The sequence below is a fragment of the Falco naumanni genome, chromosome 1, assembly GCF_017639655.2.
Source record: "Falco naumanni isolate bFalNau1 chromosome 1, bFalNau1.pat, whole genome shotgun sequence".
NCBI lineage: Eukaryota > Metazoa > Chordata > Aves > Falconiformes > Falconidae > Falco > Falco naumanni.
In genome coordinates, this window is record NC_054054.1 from 116,392,649 (window position 1) to 116,414,351 (window position 21,703).

Genomic DNA, 21,703 nt, shown 5'->3' on the forward strand with positions numbered 1-21,703 from the left:
CACAGTTAGTCAATCCCTACCTCACCCACACCGCGGTGGGGAGGGGGGAAGCTGTCTTCCTTCATCTGTCTTCATGGTGATCAGAAATGCTGGAGAAATTACCGCTGAGGAAAAATGAGTTTCAGAAATTTTTTAAGTCTTTCAGGATTTTTCAGTAAGAGTTATGAACTTAAACATTTTATTTGTTAAGTCTCGTCTTCAGTTTTCTAGCAGGGCTTATGGAGAGCTCTAGTAGGGATATATAAGCCTCAGTTTTTAGGAGAAGAGAGTTTCCCAGCTGCTGCTTCAGGCATTTGATTTAAACTGTTTAAAAAGAAAACAAAACCTAGCTGTAATTGTAGATATTTCAACACTGTGGTGATTTTTTTTTTCCGTGTTAATTTAGCTTTTCCCCCTGCTCAAAAAATCTCTTAATTGAGACCATAGAGAGGGGATTTATTTTCCTAGCCTGCTTTCCTACTTTCTTAGGGTGGCTGCCTGTCATGCATTGTAAAGAAGCAGAAAAGCACAAACCCAGTCTGTTCTCCTTTACAGCCCCTCCTTTACGGGCGATTTTGGGAAATTGCATACCTGTCTGTGAGCAGCTGAAATTATTTATCCTGACCTCACAGTTGCTGCTTGCAGAAAAGAAAGGCAGGAAATAAATTGTCCCGTGCGGAACAGCCTTTGCTAGAAAATCTAGGAAACCGTTACGGGAGTTTCTGTATAATTTTATTTATTTTACCTTCATAGATAATACCAAGGTATTATGTCGGGCTTGTTCTCCTTAAGTACTGTCCCTCTGTTTTTTGGCTGAATCGGGGAGGGTTTCAACTGCCTGTTGGAGACAAGGGTCCCAAATGCGTTCTCGCTTGTGTTTGGCGTGAATGGGATGTGGCTGCTGCAGTGTTGTCAAATGATAACATATCGCTGTCTCTGGGCAAAATTTTGTTCTCGGATTTTTAAGCAACACTTAGACTAAAAATAATGTTTTATTTTTAAATATTTGCTATTTGTGGCAATGAAATGCAGCTTGGGTGTTTATACTTCAGTTTATATTTTAAAAGACTAACTTTAGTGCTTCCTCTCTCCCTTCCCCTTTTCAGAGGACTTTTTTAGGATTTATGGATGGAAAAAAGTAGGTGACTGCTCTGTCCCGTATCACTTCAACTTGCTTGCCTAGCCATTATTGGAAAGAAGGTGATATTTAGGCTTGAAAGGAAGTCATGCTTGGTAGGAACCATATGCTCTTGCGTCATGGTGATTTCGGTGAGTGGGCTGTTGGATGCTTAATAGGCTTTTAATAGATTTCCCAGAAAACTTGTAGGGTTGAAACCTGAACGGTTACAACACAGGAGAGAATAAGAAAACCATGTTTCTGGGCATGTTGTTATTGTGAGGTATTGCTGGAATCTGAAGAGTGCTTTGAACTGGATTTACTCACCACCGAGCGGGTTGGTGAGTGCTCTCCAGCAGATTCTCCTGGTTTTCCCATTACCTCCAGCTCATCTCTCCTCCTGTCTTTGCATGGAGAAACTACCCTCTCTCTCTTGTTCTCCTAGACATTGGGTAGAATATATTGCTTCTCCAATGCTTATATTTCAAGCCCGAAATCACTGGTGCTGCCTTGTTCAACATTAGACTGGTGTCCAGCACAACTCAAAATATCGAGGGCATTGTTGCTCCCAAATAAGTTGGGCTTGGGGTGAGACAACACAATTCATAGGTGGGTACATTTGTCATGCAATTCTTAAGTGTTGGATATTAAAGTTTTAAGTGTCTATAGGGTTTGTGGGAACTGGGTTTTTTTAGAGTGTTTTTAGTGTCTTCTGTGCTTAATGCCAGGTAGATACAGTATGAAAAGGGGTTTGGATGCAGTGGTATGAAGTTGAGGTGAGGTGGTAGAGCAGGACATACTGCTAATTATCAAAGCTCAGGTTTTAAGTTGGAGGTGGATTGAGATCAGGGCAACCCTTCCTGTAGCCTGGAGGGATTGTGCTTGACGTATGGTGAGATGTTCAAAATGTGTGCAGCAGATGGTGAGAGCCTGGAATGATGCAGCGTGGAGGCTGATGCCATCTACTCCCAGCGTTGCTGGGGAAAATCCCTCCCAGACTGGTGCTGAGGGTGCTCCAGCTCCGCTTTCTTACCGAGCAGTCCTGAAACACAGATCTACTTGTGGCGTCTGTATTGAAAATTGATAGACCCTATCACATTTATCAGTCGCTAGGCAGTTTCAGTTCTTTGCTGATCTGTTCTGCCATAAATAAATGTAACATATGGAATTGCTTTGGTAATCGGTACCTCTCAGAACCAGAAAATGAAATGCAACATCTTCCAAGGCTCTGACCAGAGCAAGAACAGAAACGAGGATAAAGCTGGTTGCTCTGAGTGCTTGTGTGCAGATGGATCTCTGCTGTGCAGTATCTGAATGGGCAATGTGGCTTTCTTCCTTGCTTAAATACTACTTGGATATTTGTAAAATCTGCTGTTAGATTCAGCCTGGAAATGGCAGGTAATACTTGTCTGTGCTCAAACATAGACATCAACCCCCTGGCTACCTGTTTGTAGGATGCATGTACACAGTTCATCACAACTAGGTGGAAGCAGAAATAAGAGTGATGGGAACAGTTGCTGGTCAAAGCTATGTTTCAGTCATAAACATAATTAATGTGACATAAATATGGGATTCCTTTAAAATGGTGAAGTTGATATCTTAAAGCATCCTGAGATCACTTAAAAACAGGTAAAATTGTGCTATAATTATTATAAATAAAAAATAGTAAAGTAACTCCTTGCAAGCTTGGGTGGAGTAAGTCGTAGGAGCGTAATCTTTTTTTTGTATTGCTGATGTATTAAAATGTTTTATCCCTACACGTCCCAAAACAAATGAGATGATGTAGGTATTATCGTGTTTGTTCCATCTATTGTGAAAAATATTCTGCCTCACTGGCTGTAGTCCTTTTCTATTGCCCTGATGACTTCTGGGTGTGGATGTGATGTACTAATTGCCCCCGGTGAACTGCTTTTGTTGTTACACGTCAAGAACTGGAGTAATCCTCCAGTATGACAGTAATACAGGTCTTGGATATGGAAGAGACAAAATTCCTCTTTACTCTCTCCCAAGAGATTTTTGTAAGAAACACTTTAGCATGATGGGAATAAAGCACACATTTGAAAAAAGATACCATAATGTGAACCGGCTGGCACTGAAGTGTAGGGACACTATCAAATATGTCTTGGCTACGTAGATTGTGTTGTTCTGAAATAATTCCAGTGGTGTTTGATCTCAAAATTTTGTTGAAAATTTTCTTATAGAACCGAGTTTTGCTGAAAAATGCTGGTTTGAGTCCAGAGCCTTTAGTCTGAAACATCTGGGTCTGGCGGCCTGTTTCCAAGCTCAGGGTAGGAATTTGAGAGACACCTTTGTCTGGGATACAGTGATGGATTTGGCCCTGGGGTAGCGAGGCCACGGGGTTCACAGTTCTGAAGCAGGATGCCTGACGGATTGACCTGGGGACCAGAGGCTCCAGGGTTCCCCGTGGCCGCTTGGCTGAACCTGCTGCATCAATCGCCTCTTGGTGTTAGCAGAAATGCTGAAAGGAATATTGGTTTCAAGTACTGCCAGAGATTTTAGAAGGTTGGTTTTGGTCAGTTTTGGGCAGACCCTGTGTTAAAATAAGATATTTGGCATAAACTCTTGACAGTTTTTTCCATGTAACTCTGACCTTTGTGTTTATAATGCCGTGTTTAAACTAGAGAGAACAGTGGCAGAAGACACAACCACCAACCACTGACAAAGCCAACCAAATCTTTGTGTTAGTTAGTACCTGAGTGCAAATCCACATGCCTTTGCCCTGCAGCAGTGCTGGGGAGAGGTGATCGGTGTCCAGTTCCTCCCTTTGCAAAGAAGGCAGAGCAAAACCTTAATTTTGGGGGTGGAGAAGATTTTTGTTTCTTACTGGTTGTTTGTCATGGGCTTTTTTTTATGTGAGAGAATTATAGTGGGAAAAAATTGTGATTATGGGGAAGAAACTTGGGAATTATTTATTTTACTGTGTTGAAAGTCTTCTAATCGCTTCTTTATTGCAGAAGTCTAGTATCTGTGCTGTAGCGTAGGTATGCAGTGCTGGAGGGGACCAATGCTAGCCTCTGAGATGGTCCTTAGCTTGAGGAAAAATCCATCACGACTTGGCTAAGCTTTGAAATCTTGAAGATGCTCTGAGACAGATCTATTAATTTCTCTGCTTTGTTTTCTCTAGCTAACGTTTCCCTGAGCAAGCTTTGCCTTGGGCTTGCAGGGGTAAGTAGAGCTTTACCATTTTCCTGGGGTCAGAGGCTGTGGTAGCAGGGGGCAGGTGGGGAGAAAGCAGAAGATGCCAGTCAGTGCTGTAGTGTTTGGCAGGAACAAGCTGCGAGCCAAACCAGTGTCACAGGGAGGGATGGTTCCAGGCAGGGAGCCCTGGACAGTGCCCCATGCAAGTGGGCGGAGTGGGGTGACACCTTAATTCTGGTGCACCTTTCCCCTTGAACTCCTGCATCCCACCTGGGCATCTTACTGATGTAGCCTGCCCGCAGTTAGTAAGCAGTTCTGTTACCTGCTGTTATTTTGGAATATCAACATTTTCCGTATCTCTGTGTTATCCAGTTGCTATGCAACAGGGTGTGGGTATCACATTTCGGTAATTGGATTTTCAACCAATGTTTGTAGATAACGTGGGTTTTTGCCAAAGAAAATTAGCAGTGTGAATTGAACTCTAAAGTGGCCTTCCGAAACATGATATTTTAAATGAATAGAAAATCAGATAAACGGGGAGGAAAGCTTCCTTCTGGTTGAGCTTAGGACATAGACTACTTTTTTATGTAATAATACTCATTATAAGTAAGTATTTTCACTTGGAAATTATTACTAGGACCAAGCTGCCTCAGAATGTCAGCCTGTGGATGGAGAGAGAAGACTGTAGCATGATACACATTCATGTGCCAGTGATCAAAGAGCTTGTGAGAATTTGGGCTGGATTATGCATTTGCTGCCACTTTGTGCATTTGTGTGGCAGCTGGGGTCAGTGTTGACCAGTTGGGTTTTTCCCACTGTTTTATGGTACTTCACTAATCATTGGTAATTGTAGCAGTGGTAAACTTGAATAGAGCCTATTTAGCTTAAGTGTAGTACTTTCCACTAGTTAAGTTGTTGGGACTTCACTTCTTAGAGAAAAACTCCATTTGATGCTTTGTTACAATAGGAACTGTAATAGTTTTGCTTTATGGGTCATGTGGGTGGTGTGTTTTCAATGAAGGGAAAATTACTTTCATAGTTGGAGACCACAGGACTTTTGTAAGGGAAGGTCTGAAGGTTTGTGTGTATACTCAGTGTATTCCTCCTTTTTGTTCCAGGGCTAACCCTCATCCACAGGGGCTGGTGCTTGCTCTTAAAGCAGAAAGGTTGCGTATTCAGTGGTATTGAGCATGGAGGAGGTAGAAAAGCACAGAACAGGAGAGGTTCTTCACATCTGGGTGTTGCGTTCACTGAAAATGACTTTTAGTAAATGACTCTTAGTAACCTCCTGTTCTTCCCGAGTTCATTTTCATTCCGGAGACTTGTCTAATCCCTCCCCTCCAGTTCTCTGCTTTCTGAAACTTGTTTTCAATGTTTTCTTCTGCTAAACCAATACTAGAAACAACAGATTTAACCTAATAGTGGGTTTTCCATACTGAGCTCCGTGTTGCTTCCCAGGGCAGGCCGGGCGATTGTAGGGTCTTTACTCAGCATCCAGTTGTTGAAATCTAGATCTGCTGGTGTGTAGATGTGGCAGGGCTAAGGTGGGGTGCGTGGCTGTAAGGAGCATGGTAGCAGGTGTTGGGAAGGATGGTCTGGTGCTGCTTGTTGAATCTTGGCTGGTGGCAAGGAGGAGATTGCTGGGATCTCCTAGGGCAGCGCTGGACACCTTGTTGGGCTTGCTGTGCCTGTGAGGTGCTGCTGACAGAAAATCAGCTCCTTTTCCTCACCGTGGAGTCCCTCGTATGAGGGGGCACAGAGAACCCTTAACCATAAAAATCTTTATGTATTTGATGTGAAACTGAATTAAAGAATGATCAACATTCTTATCTATGAAAGCAAAATGTAGGTGTGAACCTGGCCATAACTGTCAGACAGCTACAGGAATCGTCTATCCATGAAGTTTCACACACAAATAAATAAATAAATAGTTTCATGCACATAAATAAATAAATCGGTAAATAGTTTCATGCACAAAATACCCAGGAACTGTTTTCTGTTCTGCTGTAAAAGTCCCTGTGGACCTGTGCTAACGTCATCTACCTGGTTAAGAGGGACTTAGTTAGTAGGTATAAATTAGTAAAAGTTTGCTGGCGGGCTGTTGGACTGAAGAAGGTGCTCAGCTGTTGTGCAGGACTTGGTGGCACTTGGTCTGTCAGAGCATGGCAGCAGCTGTTGTTTGAATGAGGATGGAGGGAAGTGGTGTGGGACCTCAGGAGTTTTGTGGCCCGGCTCCTCATCCAACTCATTAACATTGTCCATGCTGTAAATTGTCACAGCTGAACAGTTTATCCTCTGAAATTAGTAGGAAGGCTTAAGAAAAACACTCTTTTCAGAGTTGCCAGGAGCCTTTATAAGGAATATGTTTTAAACAAATCTCCCAATACAGTGTTTAAGGAAATTTGAACGGGGAAACCAGTTTTAACAGGGATTAAATAGAGCAGCTGGGCATTAAAAGCAGCAGATACTGTCTGCCTAAAGTCATCCGAACATACTGACGTCACCAAAGCACAAACGCAGCAGAAAAGCCATTCTTCAGTTCTGGGATGAAAGCATTTAATAAACTCCCTGGCACTGTTGACTTTAGCGAGAGATTTGTTTTTGAAAGGGGAGAAGCCTTCCAATAGTTCTCACTAACAGTTATTATATGAAAATAAGCTGCAGGCACTGCACAGTTGTCCTGCCCCCCTGTCCTTGATAATACAGGGGGTTCGTAGCTGCTCTGCTAAAGTTCTCATCCGATTCTGTGCTGTTTCCAGATCACAGGGATGGTGGTAACCACTGAAATTTCTGAATTTAACTTTGCTTAGAAGATCCTAGGTAAATCAGGGAGATGGATCATTGCTGGCCAGTGGCTGTCAGACACTGCTGCTTTTTATGCCCAAAGCTGAAAACTGATTAGCTGCTAATACAGCTTAAAGCTGTCTCAAGTGCTGCAGTGATCGCCGGTGGGTCAGTCTAGGTTTGTGTGCAGGGGATCCTCTTGTTTTTGTACCCCCAAACTAAATTTTTTTTCATGCCAGCTGAAGGAGCTGGGAATCGAGTTGGTGGTTGCTGCTGTGACTGTATGGTAACTTCTGTATGGTGGGTGGGGGTTCAGAGGGGTAAATGAATGCAGTACTCACTGATGCTATTCACGTGCAGTCTGCTTGTTTGATCTGTTTTAGGGATTGGAAGACTCCCTTTTTCTAGAAAAACAGGGGAGGAATGGGGGAAGAGAAATCCAACAATGTAATATGTTTCCATGTTCCTGTGTGCCTTTCCCCACATCCTAAACATGAAAAATATCAGTATATTTCTCTTTGGCCCTGGGGGAAGAAAGAAGGAGTCTCCAGCTGGAATTCATGAACCTTTGTTGAACAAACGAGTGGTGTCATGGGTTTGTGGCGATCTCGCTAGAGCACAAGTGGTGTGCTGAGAGTGAACAGCCGTTTCATGCACACTTAAACTGTCCTGAACCACCACCCTCCCCAATAATTCTTCATCCTTTCCATGTGGGAGCAAAGCACAGAATAAACCGTTTAAAGAGAAGAGTCAGAAATCAAAAGGTATAATTTATCCCTCATTAAAAAAAACCCGCTACTTTTCTTCTTGCTTTTAACATTGCCTGAAATAATGCATATATGTTATTTCTGAGGTGCTTTTTAAGCATGGGGTCAGCAAGTGGCTACAGGTTTGATGATCCTGCAGTGCCTGGTAGTGATGGTGTTTGAGGAATGTGTTTTTCCTGTCCTAGACTTCTCCTTAAAACAATTGCCCAACTGTTTTAAAGAAAAAAAAAAAAAAAGAAAAAAGAAGGCGCTGTCTTCAGGGGAGGTGGTGTTCCTTCCCAACTGCAGTGCTGCACAGCAGAGAAGCCTCAGCAGGTTAAGACACTTCACCACTGAGTAGCTGGATGTGCTCTCCCTTTGGTCTTATCCTGGGAGCAGGGTACCTGTCTCCTGGGTCTCTTTCTCCATCCCAGTGATGAGATGTGCATAATGCACCTTGGGTGTGTTCTGCAAGGCGCTGAGCCAAGGTTTGGGCACCGCTGTAACGCTGGTGTCTCTCCCTAACACTGTGGCTCGGCTCCTCCATCAGCATGACAGCTCATTTGATTCTCTTGCTCCTGAAAATGTCTCAGAGCATTTTAATTTTTTTCCTTAAGCTGACTTCCGACAGTTGCTGATGAATACTTCTCCAGTGAGAAAATGCAATAAAGTAAGTAAGGGAAGTACAGGATGTTCTGCATCCCTGTCTTCTCGTTGAAACTGCTCTCAGCTCGGTGCGACTCTACTCATGAGAGTAGGAGTCGTTGACCAAGAGGTGTGTGGTCCTTTCAGGCAGGAACGCTGAGCACTTGGTGGTTGTGCCTGTGTTTCCTTGGAGTAGCTGTCCAGAGACTGTTCCTCTGCTTCGCGTGGCCCTTCCATGCTGAGGTTTCAGAGGACAGCGTTTGACCCCTGTTTGCCTCAGCTCAATGTGCTTACTACCCTGTTTCTCTTGTATTTATCGAGTTCATTTTAGTTATCTCCCCGCTTGTACTTCCTTTTCTCAGTAAGTACGAGAGAAGTTGGTATCTTAATTTTCACTGGAACAGAGTTCCCTTCTTGGCATTTGTGCAGTCGGTCTATTAATAAAATACGTGTATGTGAGTTCTGAATTCGGGAAATGAGAGATCAATGTCTTGTGCGGGTTTCTGCATTTAGTAACCAAAGCCCTTCTTAGCAAGCGGCTCTGGCTCTTGAGTTGGCTGTTTACAAGCTGTTGTTCGTTACAAGCGGAGTGTGGACATGCCTGTGCCTGCTCCGGAGGAGCGTGGGGGGCCGGCAACCTGCTGCGCTCGTACGGCACTGAGTGTGGTACCAGCATCGGGCAGCCCGTGATGCCTTCGGACCAGGCAGCTTCTCCGGGGCTGCCGAGCCCCGCACGCTCTGGAAGAGCCGTTGAGGTGAATTCTTTTCCGAGCCCTCTCCGTGTGCGCAGGAAAGGGAGTCTGCGTGTGCCGAGCGGGCGGTAACCTGGAAGCGGGGCCAGCGGATCATGGTGCGCTGCATTCCTCCAGCAACTCCCATGGGCGCTCTGCAAGATGATGGATATTTCAGCATCTTTGTTCTTTGTTTTCCTTCTAACACTGGCAGAGTTTAAATCACTGGAAGAGAGGGCTTGACACTTCTCCAGTTACACAAACAAGTGGTGCTGCGTTAGCCAAAGCCGAGCAGCATGTTTTTGGGAGAGGTGAGCGGAGACCTCAGATGCCATTCTTTGGGAAAGGTCTTGCTCGAAGTCATGGCTGTGACATGGGCGTTAAGCTTGTAGGTATTGCAAGAACTGGGACGTTACTGCAGAGCCTGGGATGCTTTCCAGTAACAGCCTAATGAGGAGCTTATCGTCATATAGTGTTTGGGCCTAGATCCTGAGTAAAATATACTGTGTGTTGTCAGACGCTTAACTAAAAGAAAATAGAAGATGTTGGCTTACCTTTTAACTTCTGCTGGTTTGTTCTCTTAAAATAATAATTCTCAGGGAAATATTAATTTGTTCCAGCTTCCACGCAGCAATCCCCTGCCCCCCAAACCTCAGCGGGGAAAAATACGACTGCGTAGGTGCAGCTTCACCAAAGCAGGAGATATCAAGTTGCACATTAATTTCTGATTCTCAGCAGTAGCATGTGGGTTTAGAGAAATCCAAGCTGTGGTATCAAAGGTGCTCTCTCCTGTACACCTAGGGCTGCTCTGCGTGTGGCTGCTGTTGATTAGTTGTGGTCTGGTGGTTGGAACTGGGGACTTTCATCCTTGGCTTGCCCGTGGACTGGCTGTATGTCTTTGGGCAAGGTGCTCTGGCCTTCTCTTTGTTTCTTGACACCCCCCCAAAAGGTATTTCTCCTGTTACTTCTCCTGCTTGTGAACCTTCACTGGTGTTCTCTGAATGTTAGTTTGCTGAAGGTCTGTGGGATTCTCTGCTATGCCGTGAGATGCCTCTTGCCTGATTCCTCATGTTTTCTTCAACATGGTTCAGATCATGGTGTGGTGGTTGTGAAGCCCCTAAAATGTGATGAGGAGGATGAAGCCCTTAGTTTCTTTGGTTCGGTGAGCTGCAGCGATTGGCTGTGTCCTGAGCTTGTCCCAAATTGGCCAAATATTTGCTGGTTTGTTGGCGAGAGAATCGGTATGACAGAGAGCAGCTGACAAGTGTGTCTGGGGCTACCGTGGCAGCTGGAGTCGCTGCACCTGGATACAGCTTTGTGAAAAATTTTCTCTTGGCTTCCAGGTTCTTGTTCCAGAAGAATGAATTTGAGGAGAAATGGGCCCACAGAAGTGAGGGCTGTGAAGGTCAATGGGATAGCACAGAGAGGGGCTCTGATGTTACGGGTGTGCAGTCTGGCCAGATGGGGATGGACAGGAGATGTGGTTTGCTTTCTGTTCGTGTTTTGGCAGTAAAATATCAGGGAGGGAAAAAACGATGGAAACTGAAGAAGAATATTGGTTCAAGAAAAAATGGTAATAAATTGACCATAAATAGTACAGACAAGAAAATTACATGTTTGGTTGGTTTTTTTTTTTTCAAACACAGAGAGAAAATTCCTGAGTAGCTTCCAGGAGAAGAAATAGGCAAAAAATTATCTGTTTTTAAGGTGGAGTTCAGTTTACTAAAGTTTGTGACATGATAGGAGGGGAACTGACCTGGATCTGTGAGTCTTTCTAGATTTTTTTATCTGAGGATGAGCTGCTACTTCAGAGTAATAAAACCAGTTAAACCATGTTTAAAACTTGTTTTTTAAACATAGAATACAACAACAATGAAAAACCAGCTGTATTTTGAGTCTGTAGAGTAGTAAAACCAAGGATCAATTATTTTAATCCATTCATTTGAACAAAACCCCTATATATTTTTAAAAGGCCACTGCATTGTGTAACCCATCATGATGCATCCAGGGAAAAAACCTGCAGTCCAGGCAGCCTTGGAGAAATGTGTACAGTCTCATTACAAGCACTGGGGGGAGTGAAGGAGATTACCATTAATAATTTTTAACGTACATGAGCATGTATTATGCTGTTAATTTTTTCCTGCTGCTGAATTAATGTCAATGTTGAAAGTATAAACAATTCCCTGAATAAAATTTTGTTTGGTTTGCCTTGTCCCACAGATTAACAAATCTGATTACTGCATTTAAATTTAATACCCCAAAAATTCCCTAAATGAATGATTCACTGTGAGGCCGTGAGCAGATGTAATTATCTATGAAAACTAATGAATCATGTCGTTAAGATATTTTTCCTTGCAGCTGTCTCCAATTAATACGTCCGTCAATTCTGAGAGTAACAGTGTTGTAAACCCAGTGTATAGGTACTGCCGTATTGCTGTTCTCCCATCAGTCTCTTCAATGGTCACAGAGTAATGCAGACTTCTCCGTCACTTTTTTGGTTATGTTTTTGGAAAATGAAAAGCAATGAGAATGTGTTTTGAAAATACTCAGGTGATGGTGTGGTGTTCACTTTGACTGCATCCCTTTCACGTTTCCCTAAACAGGGAAGCCTTTACAGAAATCAAGTTTCAATGAGGATTTAAAGCTTTTCCATGATAATTTTGTCTGTCAGTATTCTTAGCTGGGATCAGGGTGTTCATGTGGGAGGCTTTTGCTGAGCAGCTATTTTCCCATGTAAATCCAGGTTCTGGTTTGCTCATGGTGGTACTTTGGTACCTACAAGAGCGGATGAAGAAGTTTTTTTACTCTGCAGTTAAGTGGCAGAAGATGTCGAGTCTTTAGCAAATAGCTCAAATAGCCAATAAACAGCTGAATGAAAAACAGTTAAGTAAGTATTAAAGGAGACTTCCAAAAACCTGGAGAGGGGGGACTTCTTGCTCAGGTCTTACTGTTTGGGTACCCAAGTGGCCCTGCATCAGCTGGTCCTCCTTGCCTCTCTAAGTCAGTCTGCTGTATATGTCTCTTTCCTATTTTCACGTTAATTATTTTGTCAGTCAATAACTTAAGTTTTCCCAGGTTGGGGTAACATAACAAAAAGGTATGTAGGTGTTGGTAACGTCAGTAACTTGGTCTCTGGTTTTCTTGGATGCTGTGGGTGGGCTGTACAACAATCCAAAGGGTGTGCAGCCCTGGGGCAGTGTTGCCGTTGGTGCTGGAAATGGCTTTGAATTTGGCTGCGTAGTTGATGGGGAGCTGAGAGCTGCTGAAAACTGTGTGAAAATAAACTCGGTGGGTAGTTTACCATGTTGCAGAGTAACAAGCTTAGAGCACAAGTACCTGGAAGGAGGGATGTGGTTCAGATTTCTAGGCTGTGGGTTCCTGTGGAAAAAGACCACGACCGACTGCAAGGCATCTTTTCCCGTGATCCCTGATCAGTGTCGAGAGATGCCTGTGGGATGTGAAGAGTTGTGTAAAGGTGTCTGGGTTGAAGACCTGTGCAGGAGGAGAGGAGGTGTGCATGTCACACTCTCCTGACCTGCGGAAAGGGAACGGCAGCCTTTGTGTGAGCTCTTGCTAGCGGACCATATCCCATCGAGGATATTTGTTGTCACAGGGAGTCTGACTCAATTGAAGTGGTTACCCCTGCTAGAGAAGAACTCGCTGGTTCCTTGTACAAATTGATCTCCTGCTGGGAATTGAGTCGTTCACCTCAGGCTCACAATAACATTGGCTCTTTTCCGCATTGTTTGACAGTGAGGGACATACTGATATGATCTCCTGCAAGGAGAGGCTTGGTTAAACTGAGGATTAAGAGGGAAACCGAGCAGATTGCAGGGTATTAACAACTTGTTCACATTCTTGGGGCAAGGGAAAGAAAAAAAAAAAACCAAAAACAAAAAAAAAAAAAACAAACCAGGCTGCTATGATTTCAGGAGAATGTTTGCTTTTGTGATCCCAAAGCCTGCTCGGTGCTGCTGGAGAGACACAGTCCGCAGCAAAGCACTGGGCTGCGGGGATGGCATTTAAGGTATGAGGCATCTCTCAGGCTGTCGATTTCTGAACACCTGTAATTGCAATTAGCAGCAATAAAACAAAAAGTCACCAGGCTGGATGGAAAGGGAGGGGGGAAAGTGAGTGTGAATCTGATAAGAGCGGAGAGGTGCATGTGTGCGGTGTGTCCTCTCCCTTAATACAAGGATCACTGTAAAAATACCATGAGTTAGTTTTCAGTCTGTCTTGATGATCAAAGGCAGACAATATGGGATTTTCCTGTGGACTTCATGGGACTTTCTATAAAAGGACTGCGTAACATTTGTTTATGGAAGTAAAAACCTACAGAATTACAAAGAGAAGTTTACAAAGGAGCAGCAATTTTTGCTTTTCCCAGTGAGAGTGTGATCAAAGATACACGTACAGTGTGGCCTCAAAAATAACTTTAGTCACTGTGTACAGAAAGTAAGATGGTTTGTTCTACCACCTGTACTGCACTAAGTTCTCTTAGCCATTTTAGTAGCTAATTAATCTTGATTTACTTGGTTTTAAGAGGGTTTTTTTTTCCCGCTTTTGGCACATATGTGCAACCTATTATATCATAAATCCCACACATTTCAGCAAATGTCATCCTGATTGTTCCCTACAGCACAGCATACTACTAGTAAAACATTCAAGGTCAGGAACTTGGATTCTTTAACCACTGTATTTGAGGAAGCCAATTTATTGTTCTGTCGCAGCAGAAAAGGGTAATTTCTTTTTGGACCTATATCATATTGGCAGCCAATCTAGAGAGGTCAAAATTGCCTTTTAATGCTGTAGGTTTTGCGGTTGCATTAATCTGTCTTAATAAATTAACTGTTGCACCCCACTGATGCCAGCACAGAGCATTTCTGAGTATTTAATGTTTTTATGTTCCTGGAGAAGTGTGAATTATTTTTGTGCACTCAGTGTTTGACCTGTGTCTTGTATCGTAAAATCAATACAAGTATTCCTTGTACGTACTTTTTACTTTTGTCTGTTAAAGGGTTTAAAGCAGTTTTCCTGGGGCTGGAGGAAGTGACCTTCATATCAAATACTCCTGACTTGGCAAACTGGGGTTTGGGGTAGCTTTCTTGTGGCTATTTGTGCTGTGAAAGCTGAATAAAAATTTGCAACTTAAAGTCTTAAAAAGTGAATTAGGTATGTGTTGACTCAAAAGAGCCATTACCGTGTCCTCAGTGTGGGATGCGTCTTGTTTTTCATTGCTGCTTAATGTATAGCCATTACACAGCGTCTGACCTTTTCCCTGGGTTGTTGGGCCTGTGAATGAGATGTCAGAATGATAATGTGAATGAAACATCTTGCATAAGAGAGTAACTTTCCTGCTCTTTTTCCAAAGGGGAAAAAAATTAAAAACCAAAACCAAACAAGGAGGGAAACTCCTTTCTTAATTTGCCATCTCTCTAATGCTTTTATTACCTGTTTCCTCTTGCTTTATTCTTAATATTTTGATTTTTTTCTAGTGGGCTTGTGTTGTGCCTGGGCAGAGTGCCTGCATGGTCCTTCTCTGTGCCGCTGCCTGTCCCTTGGCAGGGAGATGCTGTCACCTCCGGCAGCTTCTGAGCAGCATCATGGAAGAGTTGGCTGGTTTCGTAAGATGCCTTTAGCCCTCAATAGCTAAATGTTCCCTATAGTGGTTGTACCCTTGCTAGGTAAAACAGAACTTTAAATAACGTTTTGTTAAGATTATTAAGTGGCTAAACTGTTGTAGATATTCCAGTTCTCAAATCTCTCCTAAATTATGAGCCTGGAAGCTTTTTGTTTCCTTTTTCAGAAAACTTGGGAGTGTTTTTTTTTTTCCTCGTAGTCTGGATCAGGTTTTCTGAGTACTTACTGCTGATAGATGGGCTTAGCTTTATAATCAAGCATTGCTATTTTCAGCCCTCCTGAGAAGCGCTGCGTCCTGGGCTGTACGGAGGGCTGGGCTCTGCAATCTAATGCCTTGTTGCAGAGGCTGTTCTACAGCGTATCCCTTTCATAAACAGAGTAGGCTTGTGGTTATGTTGACAGCTTGACGCTGCCATGGCAGTGATTTGTTAAAACTTCCTAAAACACTCCTGTGAGCAGAGCAGACAAAAGGGAGGCATGGGCAGGACCTCCCGTAACTAATTGGGGATTTGAGAGGAGGCTCAGTTGATAGAGGGGCCAAACTTGGTAATTGCAGATGCTAGGATTGGCATTGAGATCACAGTGCTTGCATAATAGAGATGCCTGTGTAATGTAAATCTTCTGTTGCAAAATACTTGATTGAGTACTTGATATACTTTTTTTATTATGGCAAACTATAGTGCAAGACAGAGGAATCTTAACAGAAGGAGGTGAGGATACTGGGATTCTATGGTATGATGGGAGGAGCCTTAAAAAATACGGGAGCTTTAGCAGTAGATCCTAAAGAAAAAAGAAACCTCTGAAGCACTTGAACGTAGAGCAATATTTGGTGCTGGTGCTGTGCAAGAGGGTTCAAGGGATGGCTCTGCCCAGCCTGGGGAGCTGCAGGGCTCCATGCAAGACCCACGGAGCACCTCTGGCACACCGCCCTGTTTTGCAGAGATGGACTTCTCTTTGTGCAGTTTCAAGGACTCCGGTGATAACCGTAGCTGGGGAAGAGCCCAATGATATGATCCCTTGTGAAGTTAGTATTGCTGCAAATACAAGATTAATGGAACTTAAATGGTACAAGCAAGCATAGACAGAGCATTGGCTCTCTGTGGGGTGCTGGCAGGTGGTCTGCAACCGCTCTGGGAAACATATTACATCATAGTTTTTATTAAAAGTGTGATAAGCATGCACAGTGTTCTGCAGGAATTTTGAAAGCTGACACAGATGGATCAGTCCTTTTGTACGTGACGCGGTATTACAGACCAGCATCAATGTCCTTGGCCTCAGTGAGACTAGGAGTCAGAAGGTAATCAAGGCAACAAAACCTATTTCATCTGGACTGGATCTATGCTGGGGTCAGAGGATAAAGTGCCATCAACTCCTTTCCTGGTCTGGACAAGTGCTAGGTTTGATTAGTGTCCTAAATTCATGGGGCCTGACTCCCACTAGGGATGGGAGATCTGAGCCAAAGTGATACATAGAAGGTAGAGATGAATTGAAGGAGAAAGCGTACCAAGTATACCAAAATACTAAATTTTTCAAAAATAAAAAAAAAAGCTTGTGAAGAGAGGAAAACTGATTTATCAGATTGGAGTGATGGGCTTAGTTTCACTCAGATGGACCCCGGAGTTTTGGCTCTGAAACTGGCTGGGGCTGTGTCCTTGCAGGGCTGAGTTGAGTTTTGGTGCATCTGGAGGCAGCAGGAGAGGAACTGACATGGGGGCAAAGCTGCAGCTGGTGGGAGAGCGCAGTGCGGCCAAAGCACAGCGTGCTCTGCTTGTGCTCTCTTGAGTTTCTTGTGCTCTCGAGGTCTTTTAAACCGTTCTCCTATTTTTTTTTAGCATTCTCTAGACACCAGCCTGGCAAAGCAAGGTGCCGTACAGATGCTTTTCAGAGCTCCCTCTTAGCTGTAACTCCCCTCTACCTTCTCTCGCATACCTGGTTGCTAGCCCTTTACGTTAGAAAACTGACAACTTTGAAAACTCCTGCTTGTTTTGCCTTGCGGACAGGCACCAGGGATGAGTCTTTGGAGGCAGGAGTCCTCATTGCCCCAGAGGCAGCTCTGCAGGGCTTGGTAGGGTGGCACAGACTGACTGCGCTGGCAGGCAATGTGGCTGTTTCCTGAACCAGCTGCAGCTCAGCACCTTGGTCTTCCTTGTCTGGGGGCCACTCAGTGGGTAACCACCCCCAATTGAAATCTGTTAATGCTGCTGTGACAGCCCAGGCCAGTCTCACAGTGAGGAGCTCTTGAGAAACTATATATCATTCTGCGGTTGGGGGTCTGGTCCCTGTGCTGTCCGAGCTGCGTGCTTTCCCTGGCATTCCTCTAACGCTGTGTGGGACACAGCGCTGAACCTCTTCAGTCAGCCCTGCAACTCTGAAGGAAAGCATCGCTTTGATTTAGCACTGTTAAGCTTGTGGGAGTCAGTGCTGTTGCCTGCTCCTCCCTAATTAGTTAATCGAAATAAGTCACTTCACCTGGCTGCTGCTTAGCCATGCTGTGCTGGTGGCAGAAGGGAGAGTGAGCTGGGATGCTGGAAATCAATGCTTCTGGTCACGTAAGTCAGTCTTTTGCACCACAGGCACATGCAGACCAGACATCTCAAGTGAATCACTCAGTGTTGCTGTGATGCTGTTTTAACACACTTTTTTTTTGTGCTTGAATGCATAAATGACAAAACGTACCAGGAAGAGAACCGTGCAGAACAAATCGCTGTGAATGCCAGCTCTTAAAAGTGGGGTGTTCCCCTGCCTTCCTTTTGTGTGCCCTGGTTTGGGTACATCCTGAGGGGACATTTCTTAAAGCTTCTGGTCACTCTTGTTAACTTGCCTAGAGCTATAACTTTCTTTAACAGTTTGCACATGACAAATACTAATTTACGGGAACAGTTACTCAACTGTCCTAAAACTAAGAATGTAACAATTGAATGTGAGGATCTTTCCTTAGCTTTTGATAAAGGTGCATCGTTAGTGGTCCCCAATTAATACTGTAGTCATACTGTAGCCAAGCCAATGCCATCCCTGCAGTACTCTTGCTAAAGCACCATGAGTGTAAATGAGAGATTTTGTGCTTATTTCTGTGTCTCAGTGGAGAAGAGTTGCTCAGAGACTAGAGGATTTGGGCTCAGGAATTGATCTATAAGGCGAGTTGCTGTAGGGGCAGCAATGCTGCCTGCCCTGCTGCTTTCTCTGGGCAATGCAAATTGTCCCAGAACTGGTGACCTGAAAATGAATTAGCTCCTGCTAGCATTATGCTGTGATTATTGCCAGGGCCTGGTGGTTTTTTTTTCTTCTGGATCAGTCCCGGTTTGGAGAAGCAGCAGTGGGCTTAGTGCTTCTTGTCATGTGTTCCACATGTCTTCCCTTGTTATCCCACCCCGGACTCCAGCCTGCCCTGTGTGTTCCTGGGATGCTCTGTCCCTTTGTGGACACAGCCAAAACAGAGACAGTGAGTGTGAAGGGCAGCTTTCCTTTGAAATGAAACACTGTCCACTGTGTGTTTTTTGCTGATGGCATCCAAAGTGAGAACATGAAAATCCCTCCTCTCCCAGTTTTCAATCAGGAAGTGAGGCAGAGACCAGCTAAGGAATAAATACTGCCTCAGATGAAACTTAATCTGTTTTTAAAGAACTCCCTGTCACTGAAAGTAGCTCTTTTTTTTTTTTTTTTTTTTTTTTAAACAGTCCTACCCTGAAAAGTTTCTCTTGGGGTATGTCTCGTCCTCACTTGAATATGTTGAGGGATTTTTTTATTTTGAGATTCTGGAAGCTCCATGGTTTTCCCTGTTACACATTTTCAATTCAAAATGCTGTAGTGAGCCTTTCCTTTTCTGAATCTCCAGAGTAGCCCATGGGGAAAAATTTAAAAAATAACATGTAAGCTTTAAATAATTTACTATGAGAGTAATTGGGTTTATACAGCAGTTCATAAACCTTTAGCTGGTAAAAATCAAAGTACCTTAATCTGAAAAGCAGATGGGGGGGTTGTCAGGGTGAAGGCTTATAGAGTTTTCAAAGACAAATTGTTTAATTCCATCACTGGCTAGGAAAACAAATAGTTCTGCTGTTCGATTGAAAACAGAAACATCTTAGAAATGAGACTTTCTTAGCTTTCAAGCATTGTTAGTTCTACAACAAAGAAATCAAAAGAAACTTGGTGGAAAGATGTGATGGAGTTCTAGTTTATGAGAAATGAAAGGCGAAAGCTTCTAAACCACGTTTTACTATTCTTACTGAATTTTCAAGTGCTTTTCCTCCCCTCCTTTCAGGGGCTGACACTCTGTACAAGGCATCTGTTTCGTGTGAATCAGCGATGCATATGATGTCTGTAGGTCATTTCCTTCTATCAAGAGAGGTGGCAAGACTAGCCATAGTCTCTGCCTAAATACTGGAGTGGTAAGTGTGAGACGCCGCTCTAAAATCCCACTTTTCAATACAGCGAAACTGTTTGCAGCAGATTGAAAGCTGGGAGCCATGCCTTGCCTGTGTAATGAAGGCTGCATTTGTACCCCCATATTAATGCTACTCACAGGCCAATCAGTAGTATCTAGCCAGCACATCCCCTTGCAAGTGATGGTCTTGCTTTAGTTGGGCTAATGGACTGATGAGATCACCTCTAATTTGTGTATCAAGCTGGTTTGTATCACATCGCTCAAAAAAAGAAGGGGGGGGAACCCCCCACACAAAACAACAAAACCCTCTTTATTTTTTTTTTTTCTTGCTGGACTTCAAAAGCTTGCATTATGAGCAGTGTGCTCTGCCCTGTGAAAGCGACGTTTTTTGCTTGGAGCCATTACCTCAGCCAATAAACATCAGAAAATGAGCGCTCCTTTGGTGTTTGGTTTTCATTTACTCCAGAATTATGACAGGCCGGTACGAGGAGCAGTATCAGCCTGTAGAGGAGGAGATGCCTGGGAGAGGTTTGTGTGCTGAGCCACCGTGGTCGCCAATTCGGGGCTTTCATCTGCTCTTGGCATCCACAGGTGCACGCATCATTCTCCTTTGGCCAAGAGAACGAAGAAAACTTGAAGCAAGGAGGATGCTTAAGGCATATGTGATATTTTGCTAACTGTTTAAACACCTGCAGCCCTAAACCTTTAAGAATTAAGTTTCAAAGACCTCCAAGGGCATATATCTGGTTATTGGGGGCTGGATGGAGTGAAAGTGCCCAAGCCTGTGTTAATGAGCTTGACACAGGGAGAAACTTGGTGCATCCAGTTTCGTCAGCAGGGCTTGGGGTGGATGCAGCTCCATGTGGGGGTGATGCTGGGGGGGGGTGGGGGTGCTCAGCGTATCAGTGACAGTGACCCTTTGGATATGATGCTGACGGTGATTTGAGCTGGTACTGTGAATTGCATCTTGCCGTAGCGCTCTCCTGGGACCAGATGGGTTTGGTTTGGCTGTAGGAGCTTCTGTGGGATGAGTTTTAGGATTTTATGTGGCCTTGCGTTGTCTTCCTCTTCTGCAAGGATGTTAAGCACTGAGGTTATATGTATTGTTCCTCCCAGCATCTTAAAACTTTCAGGTGCAGTAGAAGGTGAGGAACTTGCTGGAAGTGAGAACAACCAACTTTAAAAGGCATTTAAAGTATCTGAACCCCACATGACAGTGGCAATAGCATCTAAGAAGCCAGATTAGACTCTCAGTAAGCATGCTGAGGACAAGAAAAGAAATTGGAGAAATTCCTGTGCTTCTGTGGTGTTATTCTCAAAGAAGACTTCTCTTGGAGGCTGTTGAAGTGCCCTGAGAAACGCAGCATCTTCTGTCTGGCCTGGTCTGTGCTCTTTTAGGTTTTCATGTTGCACGTTATAACTGCCAGCAAAGCATCTCAGCAAACAGTGTGTTTTCTGTCTGACTTCTCTTGTAAGTAGCATCTCCAGGGCATTCAGAGTTTGGAAAATAGGTGATAGTAGGAGAGGAAAGGGAGCTGGTGAGCCGAAATCTTGTTCAGCTGAGATCTCAAAATATGTTGTGTATTACCTAGGAGGAATGTGTTTCAGGCTGGCCGCATGTTCAGCTGCTGGTAGGAGAAGGATGTCAGGCTTTGACAGGTGGGTTTTCAGTGCTCTGTTTAAGCCTCCTTGAGAAGGAACTGATGCCTGGTGATCACAGCTTGAGGTAGAAAATCAAAATGTCTGAACCAATCTGGGCAGTCGAGTTTAAGGTCAGGGGATATGCAGCTTGCTAGGCCATCCCGTTTCTCTCTGCTGGCGTACTTGTTCTCCTCTCCTTCCTCTGCTCTGTTTTGCTCCATGTTTCTATTGCTGGTTCCTATCCGTGTGCCATGGTAGGTGGTACCTGGTGGCTCACCTGTATAGCACAGTAAGTGTTAATCCTTGGCAATGACGGGTTTTTAAGCTGGGCACTGAATACCAGCACAGAGGTGGTGGTTACTGGTGTCAGTGTCCCAGCCTGCCTGCAGCTCACTCACCTGACCTGGGGGGCTTCCCTGAAGCTGCTCTGACTGCTGCAGTCATGCAGCGCTCTACAGCGGGTATAGGAACATAACCCCTGATGACGTTGGCACTCTTGTCAAATTCTTGTCTGTTATTTATTGTCCTTTGCCTGTTGTAACACTTTTTGCCCCATTTCATGCATTTACTTGAACTTTTGGATAGCTGCTTCTGGACTGTAGACTGGAATGGACACTCTTCTAGTGCCTCAAACAGCTTTTTTTCCATTTTTGAGACCCATGCCAGGAGTAAGCCTCAGCTGTCCGGTGCCATGAGTAGTGAATGGGGTATCGGTGCATGCTGGATGGCAGAGACATTGTGTTAACCAGTTTAATTATGCTGAGCACTTGATATTAAGTGATGAAGGAGAAATGTGTTACTCTAATGAAAATATCTGTTACAGAACATGGTGGTGTGTCTTATTTTCAGGGTGACAAAAAAACAGGTGAGCTGAAATAGT

The 21,703-nt window shown here is 44.0% G+C and overlaps 1 protein-coding gene across 5 annotated transcripts in view; it reads left to right on the forward strand.

The window, feature by feature from the left end:
* Positions 1–21,703, forward strand: part of STX8 (syntaxin 8) — a 104,547-nt gene that overhangs the window by 25,800 nt on the left and 57,044 nt on the right. The window contains exon 7 of one of the 5 annotated variants that reach the window (XM_040580424.1): positions 19,060–19,613. The exons of the other annotated variants lie outside the window; for them this stretch is intronic. Within the exon in view, the coding sequence (XP_040436358.1) occupies positions 19,060–19,175 (116 nt within the window). The 3' untranslated portion in view covers positions 19,176–19,613. Of the gene's footprint in view, positions 1–19,059; positions 19,614–21,703 lie in introns of those variants that run through there. 5 annotated transcript variants of the gene reach the window in all.